Below are 22933 nucleotides of genomic sequence, written 5' to 3' on the forward strand. Positions count from 1 at the left end.
CATGTATTTTAATACCAGCAATGTACTAATATTGAATTTCTATGATTTTTAATGTCAAGATATATTTTTCACTATTTTTGACAAATCAGATTTGTACATGCTGATCGCAATAAGTCAACAAGAGTTGTTGAATCAGCAGATTTCAATGAGCATTCTTCGGATATTTTATTTTTTAATCAGTGGCGTCATTTCAGTTTTTTTTTAGAGCAGGGCAGTCGGTATGCTCTAATTAAATTGCCGACCTGGCGGCATATTTGACCAAAGTGCCGATAACGAGGAGAAAAGAGGACGTTAAACCTGTTTAAAAATATAATGATTTATGCTTTGTATACAAATACCCGTGTATAGTACACGTCTCATTTCTCTAATTTACAACATGTCAATGACTCTATAAAAAATATTCTGATTTTGATTTGCAGATTTCAGAATAGCTAAGCTCTAGACTGTGTTTAACGCCCCCCCCCACCCAATGATGCCACTGTATTGAATATCGAGTTTCACGAAAATATGCTGATGTGAAAATGGTTAATAGTTAGTGGGCGACTTTTCGTACTGATTTGTAAACTAAATTCTGAAATTCAATGCATCCACATTATCATTCTCTCTTTCCTTCGAAAATTATTTCCACATTTTTGTAATTTTTTAACGCAATAAGTTCGTCAAATACCTTCATTTAATCGTATCCCGAATCAAAATCATTCGATAAACATTCTTAAAATGAGTATCATTCCTGGTAAAAATGTTCTTATTTTCACTAGTCTTTTTAGCACTTAAATAAAGTTGTATACTTTTTCTTATCGAGCCCACGCATTCTTTTTGGACCTCATAAAAAATTAAAAAAAATATTAAACTTTAATAGCCGCAGGCAGGGCCGGCACTAGCAAATATTGATGGAGAGGAGTGTGTTATAAATATTCAAATTTGCCGACTACTTTCTAAAACAAAATCCTACAATGCTAATTTAAATTAATATGTTTTAACGATTGACAATCATTTAAATAGGTCATTCATAGATGGGGGGGGGAGTATTACTCTCCCCACCCTCTTAACACCAGCACTGGCTGCAGGTCCGACGTTTGCTCGCTCACACCCTCCATCCCATCACCATCGATTGCAAAAACTTCACCACCGCCGTTGACGTCTATCTTCTGGGCAAGGTCTCGGACCCGTGTACCGAACCGGGAATGAACAGGCAAAGGTACACCGCGTCGCGCGTAGTAATCGTACCGCAACGAACTAACACGTTGCCAGCAAATGTATAATTGGACGGGGGAGGGGCAATAATTTTGGGCCCTTGCATCATTGTCCATTTAATATTACGTCTACTATTAATTTTAAGATAACGTTTTCTACGAACATGAAAACATATTAAATATAATAGTTAATGTATACGCACACATGTTACGAATAATAATCAAATTCATAATAAATTGTATTGTCGAATAGTTATCACAATAGATTTATTAAATGTGTTCAGCACGTTTTCAACACATAGTAAAATTAATTCGTGCGTGAATTTAAGAGGGGCTTTGCCTATCCAGGCCCCTCTCCTGGTTACGTGCCCTCGCAAACGCCGCAGTAACATCAATGATAATAATCTCATTGGCAGTCAGCGCGTCGCATTTCCGCAAACGCGTTTTCGCTCCGGTCACAGCATTCCGGACGCGACTCGTTCTCCCGGACTGGTCCTGGATCCCGGGAAAACGCGATCAACGTCCGGTTCGACAACGCCCGGGATGATCGACAAGCGGTCGGGCGGCCGTTGGAATTTATCGTTACGTAACGCGCTCCGATCTCGGTGACGTGGTTATCTAGCCTTCACCCCATCCCCCGCTCGAGCGAACGGAAGAAAACGTTTTTTTTTTTTATTATTTTTATTTTTTATCTTCTCCCAGCCGCGGCGAGTCCAACGACGAACTGGTTTTCCTCGTTTCACAACTCTTGCACGCCCGCCTGAACCATCGGTCTTGTAGTCTTACGATCTAAACGGAACTGCGCTCTTTACTCATCGGGACGAGAATCGTTTGATACGTGAATTGTGATGGAGTAATACCGTTCGTGTACCGTTCGGATTCCGAACTTTTGCTCGGTTTAATTTTTTTTAACGTGACCAGTGACTAGCTCTTGGATTGCCGTGAGAAAAACGTATGGACAATATTAACGATAAGAATCCTTATTTTTCAACTCGTCAATGCGGACAAGGCGAAAAGAGTTTCACAGCTTACACGGTTTCGCCAGGCTCGTCAACATATTCATCGTGTGCGTTGGGAACTCGACTACGCCTTTTTGACGAACGCGACGATCATATTTTGTTCCTAAAAATCAATAACAGCCAGAGGTATTATAGAATGTATTTAGAGATAATTATCGTGCGTTTAGTGCATTAACCCATAGATAAAAAACAGTGCACGACTTAAGGTACCTATTTAATTAATTTAACCAATGAAAATAATCGAATTTGATGGGTATGATCATTAGTAAAGCAATATTTATTGTTTTAAAATTGCATCACTTTCAGCAGTAAATTTTAAAAGCTCTAAAAAAATTACCTCTGATGATATTAATATAATCCATCTCGTACAGCCTTTCTGTTCCACTAGTTCCACAAAGGTAAATTTTTCTTAATCAAACATTTCATTATTTCAAATACTCGTTTTAATACATAAATTCTTTCTCCGGCTTGTTTTACTCTTCATATTCATCACATTACAGTTGATCAAATATTCAATACCATCATTATTTGAAGCTTTGACATAACTTTCAACAGCACAAATATGTACTTTGTTAGTTTCATGAGATTCTACAACTGCATAAAAGTTTTTGACATTTTTGCAGCTAGTAGAAAAATTAGTTGATGATGTAGAGAAAGCAATTCATATGCAGTATAAGGATTTAACCTCATTATTTTTTCCACGTTGTAATGTCAACCATTTTCTAAAAACAGTTTTACATCTCTGATCCTCCCTATTATATATAATTCGAAAAGAGACCATGAAACAGTATGCAACAAGGATGTTGTTTTATGAGATTCATTTTTTATTATTAATAAAACTATTTTTGGGAATCACAAAAAAAAATATTTTATCTGCAGCAATATATTTCTCAAGCTCATGTAACGAAAATTAACAGGATAAACTACTTTAATCAGCCTATTCTTAAGCAGTTTTATACAAGTAAAACAATCAATTATTATTTTTTACTAATAAATTAATAATTATGATAAATAATGTAAGCACAATGTAATAAGTAAATATATAGTAGCTAATAAGTATTATATAATTAAAAATAATTTATTCATCAAAAGATTTTCTCCTACAGTTTCAACTAAGCAACTTTGGAATTTTTTTGAGTTACATAACCATCTTAATACTAAAAATTTAATATTAAAAATGAATTACATATACTACTAATTACATTAATACATTAATTACTAATAATATTGAAAAAAAAAATTCATTTGACCCGTTAAACATTTTATTTTATAGATTATTAGATTTTTTTTTTTTTTTACCTGCAATTTAATATTAAAATATATCATGTAATATATATAAATAATATAATTAATGAATCAATAGATAGTAATTAATTAAGTACACTGTACTAAATTATTTAAACTTACCAACGAATATATTGTTAGAGATGCATGTAGCAACCGATCCGAATTAAATTATTTTTGTTTTGGGTCATTAGCAATAGCCTGAAAATTTACTAGTTTTTTTAACGAAGAGTTTCAGGTTTGATTTTTTTTCCATAATGTATTATGTATTCATTTAAGTATTAAATTATATCTGTATTTAATTCTACTTTAAATAAGCAGATTATTTCATACATAATGTTAGATATACGAATACACGACACTACGACAGAAATCAGAATCACAGGAATAACAAAGAAATTTGTATCGTGCATTCATAGTATTATAGTATCATGGCTATTATTAATTTATTTTTTATTGAAATTTTGTAAGTATACAATTAATCTCTAAAATTATGTGATCATATTGAATATGATTATATAAGCAACCCAGAGATAAAAAAAAACAAGATGGTGGCGATAATGGCAATAACAGATTGAGAGGAAAGTATCTGGTGTATATTAGTTGTAATGTTGAGAGAGTACAGGCGTGAAAAAAAATTTGAGGAATGGTTTATAAAGAGGTAATTTATTAGAATTGAGTAAATAGTTTTAAGTGGCACTAAGGAAATATACAACTAAAGTAAGAACAGTTTCAAATTTTATTGAAATAATTAATAACAAAAGAGTATTATATAATAATAATAAAGTAGAATCACTGGTTAACTTATGGAACATGACAGTTCTAAAATTATTAAATTATTTAGACAACAATTTCTACAAAATTTATTTACAATAAATAAATTATAAAAATAAAATTTTACATATTGCATTCTTAGAAAATGGTTAAGTATTATAAGTTTTTTTATTTTCTTTCATTTTGATAACATTTTTTATTTATTTTACATTTTGCACATTATTAAAAATTAAAATAAATATTAAAAAAAAAAAAAAAAAATGTCCCATAGGAATATCAAGTTAGCTAATACATAAAATAATATTTAAACCCTGTACAAAAATTGTTAGGAAAATATATTAATTAATATATTTTGAAAACTTCTGAATTAATTTCTGAGAATCGAATTGTACTAATAAATAAATAAACATTAAAGTTAACAGGTTTAATGCCGCTGTTTACATTTGTTCTGTTGATGAATCGTATAACATACGAGTGAATACGAAAAACACAAACAAATTAAATGTATTTTAATTAATTTAATCAAATCAATTTAAGCCTTTCCAAAGTTAATATAGGTTTGTAATGTAGTGAGCCGGCATTCGAAAGTACGACTCAAAACGATTTAGAGATGAATTTCATATTTTTCATTTGTTTACTTCAAAAGACGTTGTTGAAATATAGTATATGGTTTTAAATTTTTTAAGAAAATAATTACTTTTAAAAAGATTAATAAGTTATTTTATTTACTGAGATATATCACGGTAGTTAAGCGTATACATATATCACTGCCCAGTTAAAGAGATAAATCATATCTAAATTGAAAGCATTAGGTCCTACATCCCTTTTAATACATAGAATGAAATGCACAGTACCATAAAATAGTTTGGGAAAAAGGAAAAATCTCAAGGCTTTTCGTTGTTCAAAAATTAAATTAAAAATACGAAATGTTCGCTTAATTACTAAGACGAATATAATAAGAAAAATAGCAATAAAATTTATATGAAATAAAAAAGGATAATATTTAATAAAATTAAAACTATCGAATTGTACTAATAAATAAATAAACATTAAAGTTAACAGGTTTAATGCCGCTGTTTACATTTGTTCTGTTGATGAAAAAGGAAAAATCTCAAGGCTTTTCGTTGTTCAAAAATAAAAATTAAATTAAAAATACGAAATGTTCGCTTAATTACTAAGACGAATATAATAAGAAAAATAGCAATAAAATTTATATAAAATAAAAAAGGATAATATTTAATAAAATTAAAACTAAACAAATTAACGATATTAAATTGTTTTTTTTTTTTTTTAATAAATATTTAAATCCTGTGCTACAACAAAATTTTATTGCATTTTTTTTTTTTTTTTTTGATAATTAGTATTCAAATTAAAAAATGTTCAAATTGTATTATACAGTTAAAAAAAGAATCCAAAATAGCCATTTTGAAAATAGGTTCTTAGAAAAATTATGGTTTTAAAATAACTCGTTAAAGCTTAAGCATGGATTTATTATACATTTTAAAGTTTTTAACGATGTAAATTTAATAACTACAATTATTATACAATTATTATACGTTCTATCAAAATAAAATTGGCGATTACAGTTAATTTTTTCATGAAATCATGTAGATGATTTAAAATATTCTGTGCATTTGAAATTTAATGCTATAAGTATCATTATTATTGAAGTAGGCAGAAAAAAAGGTAATTATTCAATTAACGTTTAATATTTAAAATTGTAACAAATTTTATAGTATATACTTTATATTGGTTTCCCTTCATAATAATCGTGTAGAATCGTGGTTTTCAATCTAGGATTCGCGAAATATTGTTTGGGGTCCTCAAAAATAATAAACAAATGATTATTCAAATAAAAATGTATTATTTTAAATATCATTTTGATTATTATAAACTTACTATAACATATCAAATAAAATAGCGTGTAGCATAATCTTATCTGACGATAGATTATGAAGTAAAAGCGATTCTTATTCTTATTCTTATTAGTTACCGAGTTTAATTGACTTTTTATTTAATATCTGGTTATACTTATACTTGTACCGTATACGTGTATTTCAACAATTTTAGTCACACATTTTTTTATTTAATAATATTTAATAGAAAACTCGATATAGAAACTACAATTTCAAAATTCAAGTACATTTAAATAAGGAAATTTCTATTATACAGGAGTGTAATAAGTCGGAAGACTACCGGAAAAATCTCAGTGGGCCTCTCAAATGATGAGATAATCATGAATGTTTGGACCGTTATTTTTTTTATATGATAATGAAAAAGTAATATCAATATATAAACTTATAATGGATTGAATAATTAAACTGTATAGTTGAAATAGATATAGACAAACGATACAATTAGAGTATGGTTGTTTTCAAAGTGTTTTATACAGTTTAATTTAATCACATAACAAATTAATAACCCGGATAAAATATTGGTTCTTTATTATTATGATTGAAGCAATAGATAAGAAAAATATAATGTGTTTAATATAGTATACTGTACCAACAGCTCATATACTCCTTTATCTTTAAATGTTTGTTCCTAAAATTCCAGCTTCTTTGTACTTTCAAACCAAAAATATGCGTGTAATTATTTTTTTTTTTTTTTGTAGTTTAATTCATATTTTTACATTAGCTTTCATTAGTATTAGTATACAATAGTATATCATATAGATACATAACAATTATTGATTTTTCCCTTAAATTTAGTTATACTCAAGGAAATAATAATAAAAAAAGGAAATAAAAATGGTATTTTTTTATACTTTGTATTAAGAAAATATAATTTTGAAACACTTGTTTTTTTTTTTTTAATAAAATAGTATTAAATATTAATAATTTTTAAATTTTATTTTATTTTTTTATTATTTAATTAATTTTATTAAATCTTAAAAATTATCTGTTTGATATAATATTTGTATATCATTAGAATATGTTGATTTTGAAGATTGATTCCTTTCAGGGAACTTTTCAAGGTATTATAGCAAGTTACCAATTATTCGAAGGTGCTTCAATAATGTTAAATTACTAAGTGTTTTGACTGGGAAATTTTCAATGAATATACTTGTAAAGAATACTTTTAACGGTATGTTTGGTAATTTATTTTAACACTTAGAAAAATCAACGAAGTTACAATTATGACAATGATCGAAACAAGCAAAGCCTCCGTACTGAATGACTGGATACGTTTGAATTTAGTGCCGATCCGGAGCCCTAAATAATATATATATATACATACTATGTTGGTGGATATCCTTCTGTAGCTGACCCCATACAAGTATGACGTTCGTGCATTTGTCGCTCCGATTTTTACAACTTATTTTATAGATAAATATTGATATTAATGTGAATATAATTTATAAATTATTGGAAATTCGTTCGTACGTATACAATGAGATTTTCGAAGAAACAATATATATTTTATTAATTTTTAAAAGCATGAATCGTTAAAAATACGTTCTCAACACATGGTATATTATTCATTACTAGATTTTTGCATGTTACATTATTGTTTTATATTAGTAATATGTGGTATATTACAGTGTAATCGAGAAATTCTCAATGTACTCCTACCACTTTCATATAATACCTTATGCATATCAGAATACTCCAGTGTATTATAAATAGTAGGAATATTTTAAAATAAATTAAAAAAAAAAAAAAAATAACAAATTTTGTATAAATTGTTTTACTATACAATTGTATATATATATATATATATATATATATAATGGTACAATTTAATAAGAAATACAAATAAAAATTGACAAAACGTGAACTTTACATTGTTATAATTATTGTTTAGAAAAGATTAAAATTGAATTTCTGAAAACATTTACAGTATTTTCTTGGGTGTTTTCTTATTTTTTTAAAAAAAAGAGAAGTCACAACTGTCAGTTGGAAGAATCCCAAGGGTTTTGACCAACTCTTTCTCTTATATGTGCACGTTATTAAAATATTCAATTATTTATTTTTATTTTTTATTTGATATGACATTTTTAAAGACCCCTCTCGTCAATGCATATTTTAAACAATATACTGGACGACATAAATATTGCCTAGTAAATATTTGTTGTCACCTAGAAAATGATATAATTAATTACTGGACGACAACGTTGTTTTGGTAAAAATTAAGATGTTTCTAATTATTTTAAAATGTTATTTATAGTAGTTCATTATGCTTGATTTTGTAACTTGTTTATCATTTCCTTTGATAATTTGAAGATGAAACATAAATTATATTGATTATCAGAATATTTACAATGGTAAATCCATGCAATAAAAGTCATACGATATTGTATTCTATTGTGTTGAACTATAATATTGTACATTTATTAAGTAACCTCAAAATGAATGTGATGAAAGTGATAATTAATAAACAGGATTGAAATTTCATAATATTTATATAAACATTATGATAGGACACGGTAAAATAATATAGTAACCTACCGAATCCTTATGGTTAATACATTAACGAATTTAAATTATTTAAAACGAATGTTGCATATTTATAGATATTTAGGCCTTTTCTCAATAAAATAAAATTGTTTTTTTTTTTTTAATTTATAAATGTTAAGGTCATATTAGGTATGTTACGTAAAAATAATGCTATAAAAACCGGTCCTTTAAAATATATAACTTAACAATTTATTAATACATTAACATAATAAGGTTTAAAATAGTCAGAAAATGTATACAGAAAATGTAGGCAATATACTTATGATTTTGCTTATTTTGATGTGGACTTTTTCTATAATTTATTAATATAATTTGGTTTTCTATTTTGTGTACTATTTAGTTTAATTGATTATAAATTATAACATTTTATTTTAAAAATAAATCAATTATATAGTATTAAATTACTAACTCATCTGTAAAAAAATCAATCCTATTTTAAAATTATGTATACGATGTATAATATATATAGATAACATTTTTTAATAATTTTCATTTAAATATCACTATAATAATTAAAACATAATAAATTAGGTAGGTACTTGTAAATAATACATAAACAATATTCCATCTGTTATTAATTGATATTCGATACATATCTTATATGTCACTACAACACCATACAAATACATTTCTGAAATATTATTAAAACTCACTTCACTAAATAATGTATTGGTATCTAGAAGTATATTACTAATAATTATTGTACTTATATTAATTTATGTTTTTAATTAAAATTCCATCATGATTTCTTTCTTGCTGTTTATAAGTATGGAAGTCCACATAGGCAGTTTGTCGATGATTTCAACAAGCTATCATTTCTTATACCTTGAATTTTTCGAATAAATTATTAAAAATAAATTTAAATTTGATTACCTAGTACCATGTGAGCAGCCTTATTTAACGCACGCCTTTTCCGTTACTTATACCGCTGCAATTTCGATCATCTACGTTCAATCGCAAATGCAAAAACCATCTAATAATTTTTAATAGTTTTCATTAAATCTTGTAAAATGTCTCTATAATTCTCTATTATCGTATAATGTGAATCTTTCGTATTTCATTCAAGTGTCTTAATTACTGTACAGTTGTTGCGTTATCACGAGCGCCACACAGTAGTGTGCGATCTTTGTCCCTGAGATAAACATACCATTATCGCCAAATTTAAAAACTAACTATAAAAATTAAAATATTAGTAAAATTAATATTTTTTAATATAGTCAATAAAACCATTATACAGGATGCTCGTCTAAACATTCCTACAAATAATTCCAATTTAAGCCATTTGTCCTCATCAAATAATTCAAATAGTCCAAATAATGAAGTCTGGTTACTAAAACAAACACTAATACATACTATAAAAAGAAGTCATTGAAGTTTCTCAAAACCAAACTTTAAATATCAACAGAAATTAAAAACTACTTTTATCAAAACATCGATTTGAAGTGCTATCACTAACGAAACCAATTGAAATCAACACAATTACATTAAACCCTGATGCAGTTGTAAATAACCCCGGAGAGAACTCCCAACAAGAAAAAAATCATACATCTATTTCCTCCTATAATGATAAAAGGAGTAAATAACTTTGTAAGTTTATGTTTTGAGTTCATAGACCATATGGGTTCTGAAAACTACTCATTATAGTCAAATGTCAATAATCTTAAAGTTCAAGCAAAAAATCTAAAAACCTACAGAATAATAATCTCCTTTTTACTAAACTCAGAAATTGAATTACATACCTATTAAATGCAAGAGAACAAAGCCTACCAATAAGAAATCTCCACCTAACTACCAACACAGCAGAAATTAAAATAACCGAATATGCCGACGATAAAGTAATTTACTTCACCCATACTCCATCCTGACTTAGTTTCTACTTTTCTCCAAAGTCACCTGAACGACCAATCATATTATTACTTCCACTGGCATATTAAAATAATAAATGAAAACAAATCCGTACCCACTACTTTTGCTCTCCACCATAGACATTGTCTATTAGACAACCTCTTCCAGTACATATAAACAACAAACCTATCCTAAATTCCGATACAGCCAAATATCTCGGCCTAACCTTTGACAGACGCCTAACATGGGCTAAACACATTCATACAACAAAATTAAAATTAAACCAGCGTATCTACACTCTCAGGCCCATTCTCGGTAAGTTATCAACACTATCCCTCAAAATCAAAATTCATATCTATCATTTTCTTCTTAAACCCATTTGGCTGTACGATATACAGCTCTAAGGCACAGCCAAAATATTTAATATAGGAAAAATACAAATGTTCCTATCAAAAATTGTCCAAATAGGTTCGAATAGATTTTTGTTTGGTTGACCACTATTAATACTGCCACTTTCTTCCAAATAATTTAATTTTGTTAAGACATATTGCACAGAATAATTTAAAACCAGTAATCTAAAGCCATATTACCTACGTTTGTTAATTGGTTACCGAGAAACATTTATCGCAGTCGTTAACATTTTACATTGATAAATATTAGTTGAATACATTAAATTCATATATGTATATGCTATGTAAATAGACTTGTAAATAGAATACAATATGCTGAAACATTTTAATTTTAATAAATCAAAAAATATGTATGTATATAAATATATTAATACCTAGTACATTTTACGTTTTCTTCAGCTGATATGTCCGAAAAGTTAGTTGTTATTTTTTTTATAAAACTTGTAAATTATTCACATTGTGAAACAACATAATTAGCGATTACGATATAGTTATACAAAATTGAATATTATTTATTAAGATTGCAAGACAAACGTAAATTTGGAATTACATTTATATATAAACATTGTGAAACATGTCCACACCGCATGTACAGCCGACGTTAATAAAACACATCCTTGATAAAATTATTTTAATCAACCTTGAAGTCGGTAGTGAACAAAACGTATTAATTTTATTTTCTATCATAATACATTTTTAAATTTTATATTTTCAATAGTAAAAAAGACAACTAGATATATTTTTGATTATGTATTGGGGGTCATTAAATTTTTTTAAAAATTATCATTAATAAGTAATCGAATACCGAAATGAGTAATTTAAGTTTAAACGGTAATTTAGTATACTAGAATTGTGCCCACTACTATTTTATTTATGTACAGTCATAATATTGCCATAATGCTGATTATAAAAAATTTTTCATTTTGCAATAGTTAATGATTTATTACTTTTTATATCTCAACCGTAATATAGGTAAATTAAACGTGTTAATTACATAATTGATAACAATCTAATCAATGTAGAACAGTTTAACAATCTTTAATCAAGTATATTTTATTTTTTAGTTTACACTGAAAGTATATTTATTTGAAAATAGTACTCGTAAATATAATTTTCTTCATATAAAATTAACACAATGATTAGGTCATGATAGCAACGATAAACAAAATATACTTTTAATTTGAATTGTTCATGAGTGTTTTTTCCAAATAAATGTATAAAAAAACAAATAATAGCAATATAGATAAATTAAAAATTATATATGACTAATATGGATTTTTATAATTTTAAGTAAACAAATTAAAAAAAATTAATTAATTGCATTTTAACAGATTATATAAAATAAACATCTCTAACTGCATATTTTTTTTATTTTTCATGAAAAAAATATACTATATATAATTTTAGTCCTATAAAATAGGAAAAATAGTTTAAAACTAATAATCAAATATTAATTTAATAAAATTTTACTAACCTTTTACGATTCTTAATAATAAGAAACATTAGAATGAAAAATATTAATTTATGAGTGAAAAATGAATACTTTTAATTGAAACTTATTTAATAAATTTAAGTACAAATTTAAAAATAATTAAGAAAAATATTTACTGTGTTGGTGATTATAACAGTAATATACTCATAAAAAAAGTTAAATATATTTTATCATAATATGGTAATATTAATTATGGAATTTATAAAAACAATTTCTACCATTGTTAGAACATAAAAAAACAATGCATTTAGAATATTGAATAAATGACTGATATTTGCAATCGTTCATTTGACGAACTCTTCTATTTACCATATGGATTTGCCAGTGATCCAAGTTATCTTATATGATATCCATAGGAGGTAGTAATGTATATCTATACCGAGATCATTTAAAGTTGAATGTACAATGATAATCGTAAAAACATCAAATAGTTCGTACAAAATAAAATGACGTATTTGTTGTGTTACTTCATCGTAATGCATATATTAACGGTGAATGTAAACACATTTTACTCACTAATGTAGATAAATAAAATATCAATCGTATTATCTCTCTAAACTATAGACAATATAGAATCTTAAAATATTTTTTTCCAACAATTTCCAAACATAGCTTCATTCCTGCAAGCTGCTAAAAATAGTACGTCTTTTTTTCTGTTGTCACTAATCAACAAAATACAATCTAAATTTTGAAGTATGTAATTCGCTCCAATGGTGAAATTATGTACCATATCTTACTTTACTGATAGTGAAAGAAAGTAACAGTGTTAAAATACATTTTTTATCACTATAAGTTGTCGAATAAGCAACATTAATCACATAATGCATATATGTCTATACATGCAGTGAAGGGTAATAGGATATTTATTCTTATTAAAATCAATAATATGTTGAGGAAATTGATTATAAATGAGTGCAGAACGTTTTGAGAAAGTTCTAGGTTTCATGTTACGTAATATCATAACGTTAATCATTTTCAATAATAACTATATACTTTTCTTTGCATTAACGCGGGTTGTATAGGAATATTACAAGGGCGAATTCAAATATTATTATAAAGGCAAAAAAAGTGTGTTTTAATCAACAGTCGACCATAATTTAAAATGATTACATTAACTTATCAATTTTAAAATTACCATTAATCATCTAGTTATCAACAATACGGAATAAGATATAAGAAATTAAACACGTTCTTCATTAAATTATTAAATTCGTCCGTTTAAAATGCAGTAAATAAATTACCAATTTAAGAGGTTATTTCGTGCCAATTAATCACCAATTAGACGCTGATCGAAACGAAAAGCTAATGATGATAGTCGGTAACTAGTTTATAATCTTTTGACGGAATGAAAAACATTTGATTAAAAAAATCGTCATCGATCATTAAAGCATTGTAAACAGCTATTACTCAACCAAAATTGAATTTAATTCACGCATCGGAAGCACGTATTCTCGGTGAACATTCGTCGACGAAATAAAGAGGGGTCACTTCAGATTCCCGTGCACGTGTAAGAACGGCGGCGATCTACTCCGCGTGGCAAAAACGCGAAGTCGTAAGAAAAAGTGATGTGGACGCGTGGGACAGTGGGCGAGGGCAATATTCATTCGTTGAACTTAAATAACGTCTTATCAAAGTGGTGCCCAATTATGTATAGATCAATATTGTAATCGTTAATAACATTAACGAGACCCGGCACAGTCAGTCGAACGAAAATCACGCGCGCCGTCGGTCGGTCTCACGTTCCAGAACACATAATACTCGCTTCCAGGGGCACGGTGAACACAACCCGGATCCCGTTCCGTACACGTGCCGCTAACTGTTCACCGGTTCGAGGGGGTGAGGGCACACACGTTCGCGTCGTTATTCCGAAACCGATGTCGGCGACGGCGGTACCATAACGATCCGCCTTCGCACCGACCGCGACCGGTTCAAAACGGTCTTTTTTTTTTCTTTTCCACACGCGACAACCCTTTGTTCCGATTAATATCGTTGGGTGACGTATGTGTTGCAGCAGTTCGGACTGAAAATGTCGACTGTTAAAGGCGTGATGGCGAACGTGTCCGTGGAGCCGGTGGTGTTCCTGTACTTCGTCACGATGGTGTTCTCGGGGTACTTGAGCACGAACCTGTTGCTGTACAAGGCGTGCGACCCGACCGGCGCGATGGCCCAGCTGGTGGGATCCAAGTGCCCTGACGAGGCCAAGGCGCAGCACGTGGTGGCGCCGATCAACGGCTATAAGCTGCTGGTGCAGCAGGTGGTGCCCGTCGCGCTGGCCATGTTCGCGGGCACGTGGAGCGACCGGCACGGCCGTCGCCGCAGGCCTCTCGTGTTGTTGCCCATCATCGGCCAGATACTTTCGGACGCGCTGTCGCTATACTGCACCGTCCGGTGGTCGGTGTCCCCCGCGGTTACGGCCACCATGCAGGCGGCCGCGATAGCGTGCTCGGGCGGACCGGCGATGCTGTTCAACGGCATCAACTCGTACGTGGCCGACAAGACGGCAGAGGAATGGCGTACGGTCAAATATGGCATGATCGGCGGCGTCATATCCGTGGGATGCATACTGGGAATGCTCGTGTACGGCTCGGTCATCGTCAACGTGGGCTTTGCGGCCGCGTACCAGATCTCCATAGGCCTGGGTCTGTTGTGCCTGGCGCTGGCGTTCGGTTTCATGGACGACGCCGAGCTGACACCGTCCGACAAGCTGCCGCTGTACCGGGACGTATTGCGCACCATAAACCCCATGGAAGTATTGCGCAACTCTTACGGCGTGCTGACCAAACGGCGCCAAGGCAACGACACCGTCATCCTGTGCATCGTCGTGCTGTTATGCGCTCCACTTACGTGCATACCGCTGGAGGGTGGGTACCGTTTGCGTTATTTGCCGTCGTCACCGCAAGGCCGTCGCTACCAAAAACTAATAGGGAGGTGGGATTAAAAATTTGCCTACTGAAAGTATGTAATTTGCCGAACCCCGAATGCAAAATTAGCTTCTCCACTTACTAATACTTAATATTTTAAATATATAAGTAAGTAATGTTAATATAATATGGTTCTCGTCCAACTACTACCCGGCTCACGACCAATGGGTTGGGAACCGCTATCATACGGCTTTAATATTCATTATTTTCTTATTCATTATTCTTCATCTTTATTAATCAAAGACACCCTGTATAAAATCTAATACACAATTTAGTTTTAAAATCATTACAAATATAACGTAAGCATATGAAATAAAAACGGTAATAATGATATATAATAAACATCTAATTTCATAATTTTTGATGAGTGGTTCTCCCTTTAGCCGACCGTGTCGAACGGTATTATTGATTATTTCTGCTACAATTAGTAGTTAGGTTAGACCTTAGAACTAGGTAAGGATTACGATCTCATAAGGTACGAGAAGAAACTTCAAAATTTACCAACGATCTACAGAGATATTTTACGTGAACTTATTTTAATTAAAAAGATATAAAATAAATTTTCTGTTTTAGGAGAGATGTCAGTTATGTATTTATTTTTGAGGTATAAATTTCAATGGAACGAAGAACAATTTAGTGTTTTCAACGCTTATCAGATGACCGTTGTATTAATAGGTAACATTTGAATAACTATTTAACACAGTTTAGATACATGGAAATGTATTTAAAATACGTATTAAACATATATTACTTTGTTTCTTATTAATTTATTACAACGATTTTTTTTTACAGGTACAATATTTGCATTAGGAATTTTAAGCCACAAATTTCGAATGGACGATGCATTGATTGGTACTATCGCTGCAATATTTGATTTACTTTGTGCTATAGCTTTCTTTTTAGTTACACAATCATGGCAACTATACATAGGTAATGTGATTGAATAATAAAATAACAAAATACTTCAAAATCTTATTTTAGTGGTCATGATATAATCGAATAAATTATAACATTCATTGACCACTATCTAAATATTTATAATATTCAACAAAAACATTAATCATGAAATATTGCGTATTTTGTTAAATAACATCATATTACATTATATTAAATAGGACTGAAACATAATTTATAAAATTAAAATATTTAAAATATTATTAAAAACTTTTTTTCGTTCCCGATATAATATAGGTTATTTTTTTATTTTATCTACAAACGCTTGATAGGTATCATACTTTATAAATAATTTTTGTGGATACACTTAAGTTTTATGTTCCATATAAATCATCTATTAATAATTATAATAAAAATGTTTTGATTACATTTTAGTGCCACCACTGGAATTATTCCGAGGAGCAGCTCTATCTTTAACAAGTTCTATAGCATCAAAATGTGTTGGGCCTACTGAATTAGGTAATAAAAACTGTTGAAATAAAAGTCATAATTTGTTACGTTTTATCATAGGATATATAATATACTGTTCTATAGTCAATGATTTATTAAAGTTTAATTAATGTTTACAATATTTCTATGAACCGTAATTCATAGATAGGTACGTGCAATGTTTTATTTAATGTTGATATTATTTTGCAGGTGCGATGAATTCTGTAAAATTGCTAATGGAAAGTTCGCTAAAAAGCGGATTTTTACCGTTTTACAATTTTATGTACAACCATACGTTTGAATCTATGCCAGGCGCATTTTTTTTGATTAGTATTGCCCTAACTGCTCCACTAGTTTTCAGCTTTGGGTAAATAGTTATTTGTATGGTTTATATTCAAAACTAAACACGAAATAATGTTCTAATAATAAGACGTTGTCCAAATTTTAGGCTCGAAATTTAAATAATAGTCATTCAATTTTGATTTTTCTAGTTACATATACTACATTCGTCGAAAACAATTGAAATCCACTCCTAATCTGGAAAGCATCAATGGTATTACAATACAGAAGACGGAAATAATCCCAATCGATGAACCGACAGATATAACAAGTCACATTTAATTTAAATATAATCATCTTGGTATATAATATATTTAAGCATTTGTGTATAGCTGTATGTATTGTGTATATACACAATACATTGTGTATAGCTTTATGTTTTTTTTTGTTTGTATATTTATTGAAGATAAAATAAATGCTTAACATTAAACAAAGTTTAACAATGTAATTTGTACACATCATGTAAGCAAATTTTATAAATACATACATTATTATTTTTCCTTTAATGCATAGTAAATAATATGCGGCTTGATTTTATTTAAACACCTGGATACTCTGTTTATGATTTTAATTATAAAGCAAAAACATTATGAACCTTATACTTATTTTATTAAGTTTTTAATTGGTCAACACTATGTAATATTATGTAATATATTTTTGTGTTGTAAATATTTGAGGTACATATATATCAAGAAAACCATTTCATACCGTCAGTGGCATATTTTCAATTTTTTCTGGGGGGGTCCACAGTTTATACATAATTAATATAAACTATATTGTCTTGTAATAGTTACGTCCTTATGCAGTTTTTGGAGGAAGTTGAACTAAATATATAATGTAATAATCGTATAGTCTTATGTAATATATATATACCTATATATTGTGTTTAGCATTATATATTATAAAGTATTGTTATAAAATAAATTCCAGTTGTCTCGATATTTTGGCCAACTCCTCTATCACTTCATCAACAGTAATTTAAACTTCCCTGTGAATGTTTAACATACCCAATTCTGCAAGTATATAAGAATTGTTGTTAATTTTTATATTTTTTTGAGAGGTTCTGGGGGGTCCAGTATCCCTGGACCCCCCTTTATATACGCCGCTGCATACCGTGCTTTTTTGTTTACTACCATAGAGATGTAAAGGGACAGTACAATTATTATATGGCTAACGTGTATTATAAGTGATGCTTCAACAATTTTCATATCTAATTTATTTTGTGATTTGGTGCACGTGAACTTCATGAGGGAAAAAGCACGTTCAACACCTGCATTAGAACCCGGCAAAACAAAACTCTACTACTTTTAATAAATAAGAATGTTCTTTTTTAGTCTTTGATAATGTTTTAAAAATAAAAACCATTTTGCTCTGTTTCTTGTTTATGCCATTCATATTTTTTTTTTTTTTAAAAAAACTTGAATTGCTTAAAATATTTTTGTTCATCTATTGTTACGTTTGATGTTGAACAAATTAATACAATCGAATTTTTATTATTTTTCCACGTAACTACCGATTTTGGTGTCATTGTTACCAATACAACATTTACCTATGTAAAACTGATATTTTAAGGGGTAAAACGTTTTGTTGCAAGTAATTAAAACGTGAAACTCTGCTCAGCCACTGTTCGAACACAGAAAAATATTCCACTATCCTCAGCTTCACCGTCGTTGTTACAAAATATTTTGAATTCAATATTCTCACAGATCACCTAGTCAAGTTTAAACAACTATTTCGCCGTTTACTCATTGTTGCAAAACGACCCTTATAGAAAGTCGTTGAACGCAAATATCCCGTTTCTTAGTGTACATGGTATTTACCGCATTCCTCGCCATTACGTCAAGCCGGACGGGAACTTTTTTGCTCGATCGGATGGGCGACACTGTACGGGCTGCTCGTGCATGTGCAAAAACGGCGGGAAAATCTAACTTTATCATCGAACATTTGTTTACATTGGTGAATTTTTTTTCCATAGCGTACACAGGATTTATACATTTTCCAGACAGAAAAAGCATTATTTTTTGTTTTTCCTTCTCGTGACGAGTCGCCTCATTATCGGGGTTTCATGTATCGTGAAGTCCACAGTCTCCAGCTCTGATTTTCATTTTTTTTTCATCTCTATTTTTTCCGTCCCTATTCTCCAAACGGTAATATGCAGGTACGTGGTGTGTTTTGTGTTGTGTGGGCTATACGGCGGCGGTTGTCGTCGTGTCGATCCGATTGGTACGCGGTCGGTCGGCGCCATCGGAAGACCATGTGGGCGTGCTGAATACCTATTACAATGTGTAGCGTCGTTTTTAAAACCATGATACTCGATTTTACAGAATGCAATAAAAAGTAGGCAGTTCGTCAAAGAAGGGCCTACGAAGAACGTGAGCATCAACGTGAACTATGATAAGTTGGAACAGATTGGTGAAGGGACGTATGGAGTCGTGTATAAAGCATTGGATAAACAGACGGGAAAGTTTGTAGCTTTAAAAAAAGTCAGGATGGAATCGTAAGTTTTCATTATTCCTAGTGGGGGTATATTTGATTTTAGTGAATGAGCGTTTTCCATTCGGTATCATTTATTTTTTCTCTTTGTCTCTCCCTATAATTTTCGTTTTTTTAAATATTTAAATTGTGTATTGAACATTATACACAGAAGTGCAGAAGGTGTACCTTCTACTGCGATGAGAGAGATTTCATTATTAAAAGAAATGAATCATGAAAATGTTGTCAAACTTCATGATGTTATTATGTCAGATAAGAAATTATTTTTAGTATTTGAATTTATGGATCAAGATTTAAAAAAAGTATTAGAATTACGCAGAAAAGAATATGGATTTGGATTAGCTGAACACCAAATTAAGGTAAGATTTGACTATAATCAGCCAACTAAAATAATAATATTTAAAATAAATTAGCATATTATGCTTCTTTACTAATAATAATAACTCTTTGTGATTCCTGATTAAAATTGCCAAGGTGTTTGGTTTGGTATATTATTTTATAAAACTATTTATATTAATTTTTTCGCTTGAAGAAAAAAAAAACAAAAATAATATTTTATCTAATTAATATTTTTATTTATATTAAATGTGAATTACATATTACAGGTCATATTTATTTAATATTATCTAGGTAGGTATATGGTGTATACCATATTGTAAAGTTCTTGTAAAAAGGTATTATTTCTATAAAATACACTTTAATATTTATTAAAATATTTGTGAAAAATGTAATTTTATATAGTATTAAAAATAGATTTTAAATAAATGCTAAATTAGCCTTGTGTCTTGAACTAAAATTTTTTGTAAAGATTCCATGTCATAATATATTTTTAAAATTATGTATTTATGTACTATAATCATACTTCTAGGTTTTGGATTATATTAATTATTTATATATAAATCTAATTTTCGTATCTATCATTTAAATTATGTGAAATTTCAAAATTAATCTTTACAGTATTTATTGCTTTATGTTTCTTTTTAAATTAATCAAGAATCATTTATCTTATTATTATTATTATTATTATTATAATATTAAATTAACATAAGGATTTGTTATAAAATTAAAATATATCTATTAATTATAAAAATCACAGATCTTTATAGAAAGGTTCTATTAGATTTCCAATAAATTCTTCATTTTTAGTTAATGGTTTCCGATTTTGCGGACAGTAAATTATATAAATATTTGATTTACAATTTCCTAAACAAATTATATGAATCTTCTCGTACTAACTACTTCTTGATGTTTCATGGTATACTATAATATTTTAAAAACATATTTTTGAAGGAGGTTCCATGTAGAATGTCTATTTTTAGTAAATCAATTAAATTTCAAATACTTATGTCCAGTATGGACTTCTATATTATTCTTCATTTATTTTAAAAAAAGAATGAGTCTAAACTTTTACATGCTATATGTTATTGATATTTTGATACCAGCAGATACCACCAGACCAAGAGTGATATTTTTGACAAATCAAATGTCTTTATATTTTTTTTAATGAATTATATTGTATGTTGTATGCTTATAGTGCATATGGAAAATTATAAAATTGTAATTATTCTACTTATGAAAACATGTTTAAAAAAATATTGATAGTAAAATATAAAATTGTTTTCTATTTATACTCAATCATTATTTTATTTTTAATTTTAGAGTTATTTGTATCAAATACTGAATGCCTTAGCTTATTGTCATATTCATCGAATTGTTCATCGAGATCTTAAACCTCAAAATCTTTTAGTGAACAATACTGGTAAAATCAAGTTGGCAGACTTTGGTTTAGCTAGAGCTTTTTCTTTTCCCTTGCGTAATTATACACATGAAGTTATCACTTTATGGTATAGGGCTCCTGAAATATTGCTTGGAGCTAAAGTTTATACTATGGCTGTAGATCTTTGGAGTCTTGGATGTATATTCACCGAAATGGTATGTTTTTAAAGTTTCTATTTTTATTAATTATTTTTGCAAAATAAATATTTTAAATTTTTAAATAATATCTTTGATTGTAATCTGATGAATAAACATAATCATTATGTGTTACTATAAATATGATAAATTTTATTTCATTTAATAGATCACATTGAGACCATTATTTCCTGGTGATTCAGAAATCGATCAATTATTTAGAATCTTTCGTACTCTTGGAACTCCAACTGATGCAACATGGCCTGGAGTACATAAATTACCAGATTTCAAACCATTGTTTCCGTTATGGGAAGCACGACATATAAATGATTTCTTACCAGAACTTACAGATAAAAATCAACAAAATGTTTTTTATGTGAGTAATAGTGTTTATTAACAGAATAATAAAAATATTAACAAAACTTTCTGAATTTAACACAAAATAAAAATAACTACAGTCACATAAAAAACTGTGCTACTAGTTGTTGTGGAATTAATTGTATTTACTTATAATGTTTTTGATGTTTGTTTTAAATCTATAATGATTTAAATTATATGTTTCAATGTTAATTCAATATATTGTGATTATTTAGTATTTAATTTCAATCACTTAATGTATAAAAATGTTTTATAAGAGTATTAAGTTAATACAAAATTAAAATATCTATTATAAATTTATAGTAAATTATAGTGGTTTTTTTTTTAAATATTAATAATATTATTATAAATATAGTATACTATAATAGTATAGTAACAATACAAAATATTAAAAATATTGTTTATAAGTTCTTAAATATTTTTTGTGTTTTCTATAAACACTAAATAAGTTTTTTAAAATCAAAAGTACTATTTATATTCTATTTTAAAAAATATTAAATATCTTATTTTTAAGCTTCTCATTTTATCTGGTGATCCCAAATTTTAAAATACCATATTTACAAATTATGTAAAAATAAGTAATTATAAGATTATACTTATAGTTTAATACATAAAATTAACTGTAATTTTTACATTTAAGTTTATAATTTTTAATATTTTTTTGATAACAGGCATTATGTACTTATAATCCGGCAAACAGAATGTCCGCTGACAAAATAATGGAAATGGAGTATTTTCATAATTTAAGACTGACATTACTTCCAGAAACACCTTAAATAATTAATATCAATAATAATGTTTTCTTTTTTATAGTGAGTTATGAATATATGGCTATTTTGGAATGTTTAAGACATTTAAATTGTACCTAAATTAAATTTTGAATTTTAAAGTGTAAATAATTAGTAAAATACCATTGACTACAAGTTAAAGTAGTTAATGCTATGACTTGGCTTTGGACCAAAAACATATGTATAAAAAATAATCGACAAGAGTTCAAACCTGTAATAATATTGATGTTTTCAATTTTTTCT

At 28.6% G+C, this 22933-nt stretch overlaps 2 protein-coding genes across 8 annotated transcripts; both read left to right on the forward strand.

The window, feature by feature from the left end:
- The first annotated feature begins 1604 nt into the window (after positions 1-1604).
- On the forward strand, positions 1605-17467 carry LOC112689169 (hippocampus abundant transcript 1 protein-like). Of its 7 annotated transcripts, none has more exons than XM_025562733.1 (7): positions 1605-2338; positions 14492-15338; positions 15972-16073; positions 16191-16328; positions 16728-16811; positions 16992-17148; positions 17273-17467. In XM_025562733.1, the coding sequence occupies exons 2-7, from the start codon at positions 14504-14506 to the stop codon at positions 17400-17402; spliced, it is 1446 nt and encodes a 481-aa protein (XP_025418518.1). In that variant the 5' UTR covers positions 1605-2338; positions 14492-14503; the 3' UTR covers positions 17403-17467. The 7 variants fall into 7 exon arrangements, with proteins under 7 accessions (XP_025418518.1, XP_025418515.1, XP_025418517.1 ...); XM_025562730.1 differs by having other exon boundaries at positions 14489-15338; positions 17273-17465; XM_025562732.1 differs by lacking the exon at positions 1605-2338 and adding an exon at positions 13691-14413 and having other exon boundaries at positions 14489-15338.
- A 1589-nt stretch (positions 17468-19056) lies between these two features.
- LOC112689253 (cyclin-dependent kinase 2-like) lies at positions 19057-22925 on the forward strand. The gene is made up of 6 exons (XM_025562871.1): positions 19057-19278; positions 19445-19617; positions 19765-19972; positions 21273-21545; positions 21694-21900; positions 22574-22925. Exons 1-6 carry the CDS (start codon positions 19273-19275, stop codon positions 22676-22678), a joined length of 972 nt encoding a protein of 323 aa, XP_025418656.1. The 5' UTR covers positions 19057-19272; the 3' UTR covers positions 22679-22925.
- The last annotated feature ends 8 nt before the right edge of the window (positions 22926-22933 follow it).

This window comes from Sipha flava, unplaced genomic scaffold (genome assembly GCF_003268045.1).
Source record: "Sipha flava isolate LNK unplaced genomic scaffold, YSA_version1 42_pilon_pilon, whole genome shotgun sequence".
Classification (NCBI taxonomy): domain Eukaryota; kingdom Metazoa; phylum Arthropoda; class Insecta; order Hemiptera; family Aphididae; genus Sipha; species Sipha flava.

Coding starts and splice junctions, on each gene's coding strand:
- LOC112689169 (XM_025562733.1), top strand. CDS start 14,504: ATGTCGACTGTTAAAGGCGTGATGGCGAACGTGTCCGTGGAGCCGGTG. Junction 15,339..15,971: donor TACGTGCATACCGCTGGAGG/GTGGGTACCGTT, acceptor TTTCTGTTTTAG/GAGAGATGTCAGTTATGTAT. Junction 16,074..16,190: donor GATGACCGTTGTATTAATAG/GTAACATTTGAA, acceptor TTTTTTTTACAG/GTACAATATTTGCATTAGGA.
- LOC112689253 (XM_025562871.1), top strand. Junction 21,546..21,693: donor GATGTATATTCACCGAAATG/GTATGTTTTTAA, acceptor TTCATTTAATAG/ATCACATTGAGACCATTATT. Junction 21,901..22,573: donor ATCAACAAAATGTTTTTTAT/GTGAGTAATAGT, acceptor TTTTGATAACAG/GCATTATGTACTTATAATCC.